Here is a 4,396-nt window from a genome sequence, read left to right on the forward strand (position 1 = left end):
ACTTGTAATACAAGCATATGATTTGTTTTGATAGTTTTTAAAATTTACGGATATAAATCATATTTTTCTAAAAAAATGAAATATGTTTCCAAAATACTACGTTTTCAATATTTCTTTTATAAATAAATAAAAACACACAATTTCTTTTCAATATTTGAAGTATAAAGTGTAAATTTGCAACATTTCATTAAGATTTTGAGATATTCAATTGAAACATGCATTAATTCAAATATATAAATAAAATATCCTGACAAATACAAAAAAACGAAATATCGCGAAAAACTCGGGAACATGTAATAACTCGCGTAGATATGGCAAGATAAAATAAAATAAAATCAGCACCAACAAAGTGGATTTCAGAATCTCAGCCGTATTGCCTTATTAATTTTAAAAGTAGATTTCACCAGATTTGATATTTTTTTTATTGGTGTTTTTATTTACATTTATAATATTTTAGGAAACTAAATATTTTAATTTAATTTAATAATAACAAAAAAATTAAAAATTTTGACAAGTATGTGTATATTGTCTGTGTACATGAACAAGACAGATAGACATTTATATTACACACACTCTTCTCTTTGTTTTTTTCCTTTCTTTGTAAAAAAAACTTTCAAATTCCCACATATTTTTCCAAGAAAATTTGTGGGGTTTTCTTAATTTGGTAGAATATTTGTGGGTTTTGTTCCATTTTTGTTGATTTTGTTAGTAGAGTGAGATGGCAAGAAACGGTATGTTTTCACGGCGGCGTAGGGCGGAGAAGGTGGAGGAGTACGATGAGTTGTTGCCGTTAACAGAGGCTACTCATGAAGTTCATGTTCTTGCTGTTGATGATAGTCTTGTGGACAGAATAGTCATTGAACGTCTCCTCAAAATTACATCTTGTAAAGGTAAAAAAAAAAAATCTGATTTTTTTGAGCTGAATTTTAGAAAAAAATGTGTTTTTTTTTTTTTGAGATTTTGAATGTTTTGTGGTTGGAATTGTACAGTGACTACTGTGGATAGTGGGATGAGAGCTTTGAAATATCTTGGATTGGATGAAGAAGAGAGTTCTGTTACTATTGATGTAAGAATATTTTGGAATTTTTTTTGGTGGTTTTTTTTGAAGTGAAAATTGAAGATTTTTATGGATTTATGTTTTTTTTTATGTTAGGATTTGAAGGTGGATCTGATAATTACAGATTATTGTATGCCTGGAATGACTGGTTATGATTTGCTCAAAAAGATTAAGGTAGTACTTGTTTTGCCCTTTCTTTTCATTGTTCATGTAATTTATTTTGCTTGAAAGGGAGTAGAGCCTTGGTGTAACTGTAACAAGTAAAGTTGTTGTCATGAGAGGTCATTGGTTCAAGTTGTGGAAACAGCCTCCTGCAGAAATGCAGGGTAAGACATCATACAATAGAGCCTTGTAGTCCGGCTCTTTCCCGACCCCGGGGAAGTTGTTGTCATGAGGTCATTGGTTCCAGCTGTGGAAACAGCCTCTGGCAAAATTGCAGGGTAAGGCTTCGTGTAATAGACCCTTCTGGTCTGGCCCTTTCTTGACCCCGTTAAAGTTGTTGTCATGAGGCAATTGGTTCAAGTCATGAAACCAACCTCTTGTAGAAATGCAGGGTAAAACTTCGTACAATAGACTCTTCTGGTCTGGCCCTTTCCCGACCCCGGTAAGGTTGTTGTCATGAGGTCATTGGTTCGAGTCGTAAAAACAGCCTCTTGTAGAAATGTAGGGTAAGGCTTTGTACAATAAACCCTTGTGGTCTGGCCCTTTTCCGTCCCCGATAATTTTTTTGTCATGAGGTCATTGGTTCAAGTCCTCTTGCACAAATGCAGGGTAAGGCTTGGTACAATAGACCTTTGGGTCTGGCCCTTTTTCGACCCCGGTCAAGTTGTTGTCATGAGGTCATTGGTTCAAGCCGTGGAAACAACCTCTTGTAGAAATGCAAGGTAAGGCTTGGAACACTAGATCCTTATGGTCTGGTCTTTTCAAGACCTTGTGCATAGTGGTAGTTTTTGTGCACCGGCTGTTTTTTCGCTTGAAAGTTTAATGTTTGAGTTTCTTATAAGGAAAATTTAATCAATGTACTGAAGTTTCCAAATTTGTATTTGTGAAACAGGGTTCATCTTTTAGGGAAGTTCCAGTTGTAATCATGTCTTCTGAAAATGTTTTGGCTAGAATCGACAGGTACTTTCAATTCTTTCGCTACTGGATTTCATACTTGAATTTGTTGAATATATTTTTGCTAGTGACTTTTACTTTAGAACTTCTGGAATTTCTAAATCCTTAAAAGAATGGAGTGAAGCAATACTAATTGACATTGCATTTACTTTTTGAGTTAATACCCGACACATCGTGCGACGGAGCCACCCTTGTTCAATAGTTTAAATGTATGATATATTATATGTTAAATCCATTGTTTTCTTTGTGTGTTTACATCTTTATATTCTTGAATCCCCTTGTTAAAAATCTTGGCTCGCCACAGACTCCAGAGAGAGAAGAAAACTTAATAAAACTAGAAGGGTAGTCTCATTGTCCAATTCCAATTATTTTAGGAAAAAAATAATGGAGGAAGTACCATTGACAACCAAAAGCTATCTTGCAATTAAATTAAGATAGCATCAAATCTTTACGTATCGTTTGTACATGTGCTTTCAAGATTTGTTAGATTCTTTAATTTTAAAAAAAGGTTTTGACTTGCATAATTTGGAAGCTGTGATGAGTTATTATTATTGAACAACCAGTTTTTTGCATGACCAAAAGCAATGAATGAACAACCACTTCATTAGTTTAATATCTTGTACCAAAAAAATAAAGTAGTTGGATTCATACTTTACAATATCATAATCCAAAGCATATGCTCTTTGTCTGTTTTTTTCAATAGCTGTATTTTTAGTAATATAATTAGGAATGCATGTTCTTATTCTAGTAAGGTTTAGTTTAACAGAATATGCAATTTTTAGTATGCCACTAATAGATGTCAATGCATAGTGTCGTAAAGTTGTGGCTTTACGATTGTTTTTTGAAGGAGAAATGCTTATCTGAAACAAATATGGAAAAAGGATGTTTGCTCTTTAACTTTAATGTTTTTCAGAATTTAGAGCTTTTTTTAGTAGGATGTTCTCTTGATGAAACTAATTCTAATTCGATAACAGATGTCTGGAAGAAGGCGCTGAAGACTTCCTATTGAAGCCAGTGAAATTGGCTGATGTAAAACGTTTGAAGAGTTGCATGTTCAACGAGGATCGATTTAGGGGTGAAGAAAAAGGAATGAACAAGAGAAAGTTGCCAGAATCATCGTCCGATGATTCATCAACACCAACTCTTTCACCTTCACCATCATCACTTGACCTCTCATCAACACCTTCACCACCATCCACTTCCTCTCCATCATCCCCTAAAGCATTCTCGTCATCCCTCTCTACTGATTCACCGACACATTCCACTGATTCCTCCATGCCTTCTTCGCCAACATCACCAACAAGACGACTCAAAATGATCAGCCAAGAGTTGTGACAACGGTATATATACCATTATGTATTTTACTTCCCTTTTTGCTACTTCCGGGGTTGTTTAAACCCCCCTCCATTGTCGGGGCATACAATGTAGACAAGCCAATTGCCCCTTACTAGCGAGGTTTTTTGTTGGCTTGTCACTTTTTTCGGACACATATCGATCGATGATATCGTTTAATCACACAAGGCTTTACAAAGATATGTTCAAATGAGTCTCTTAAGGAGAAAAGTTGATTTTAGACTATGCTATGAAATCAACATTTTCTTGTATTGGTGAATTTTATTTAATGTGTTACTTTATTATAATTTTACTGTTTGACAGTAGTAATATTAATGTATCCAATTCAATGACAGATAGAGATAATGGGTGGAATTGAATAATGAGATATGGATTGATATGATTCTGATACGATCTTAATTAAATGTCAATTCTTGTCTGCTAAAAAGGAATATTGGATTTTGAGTTGAATTACACATGTTTGATTTGTTCCCTTATTCTAAGGATCTCCATTGATCTTGTTTTCTTGGGTAGGGTAGGGTGGGGGGGTAAGCCTTCTCTTTTAGTTGTATTCGAAAAATATTTTTTTTTCACGTTTGATTGGTCAAGAGTTTTTGAAAATAATTTTGAAAATTAGTAAGTAACTTTCTTGTTGTGGTAAAAACAAATAAATAAGAAAATCACATACTCGCTTCGTCTTATTTTATATGTAGTTTCACTTGATACAGAGTTAAGAAAGAAAGAAAGATTTTTGAAGTTTTTGGTTTAAAATAAGTGATAGATACATCATTTTATTAAGTGTAAAATAAATATTTTAAAATTGAATTATTATTAAATATATAAATGTTTTATTTTTTGTACCGACTAAAAAAATGAGTCATGTAAATTGTG

General features: G+C 33.3%; 1 protein-coding gene across 1 annotated transcript; it reads left to right on the top strand.

Moving 5' to 3' along the window:
- Positions 1-555: 555 nt before the first annotated feature.
- On the top strand, positions 556-3,979 carry LOC125867859 (two-component response regulator ARR5-like). The gene is made up of 5 exons (XM_049548450.1): positions 556-890; positions 990-1,066; positions 1,154-1,231; positions 2,112-2,179; positions 3,148-3,979. The coding sequence occupies exons 1-5, from the start codon at positions 719-721 to the stop codon at positions 3,506-3,508; spliced, it is 756 nt and encodes a 251-aa protein (XP_049404407.1). The 5' UTR covers positions 556-718; the 3' UTR covers positions 3,509-3,979.
- The last annotated feature ends 417 nt before the right edge of the window (positions 3,980-4,396 follow it).

This window comes from Solanum stenotomum, chromosome 6 (assembly GCF_019186545.1).
Source record: "Solanum stenotomum isolate F172 chromosome 6, ASM1918654v1, whole genome shotgun sequence".
NCBI classification, from domain to species: Eukaryota; Viridiplantae; Streptophyta; class Magnoliopsida; order Solanales; family Solanaceae; genus Solanum; species Solanum stenotomum.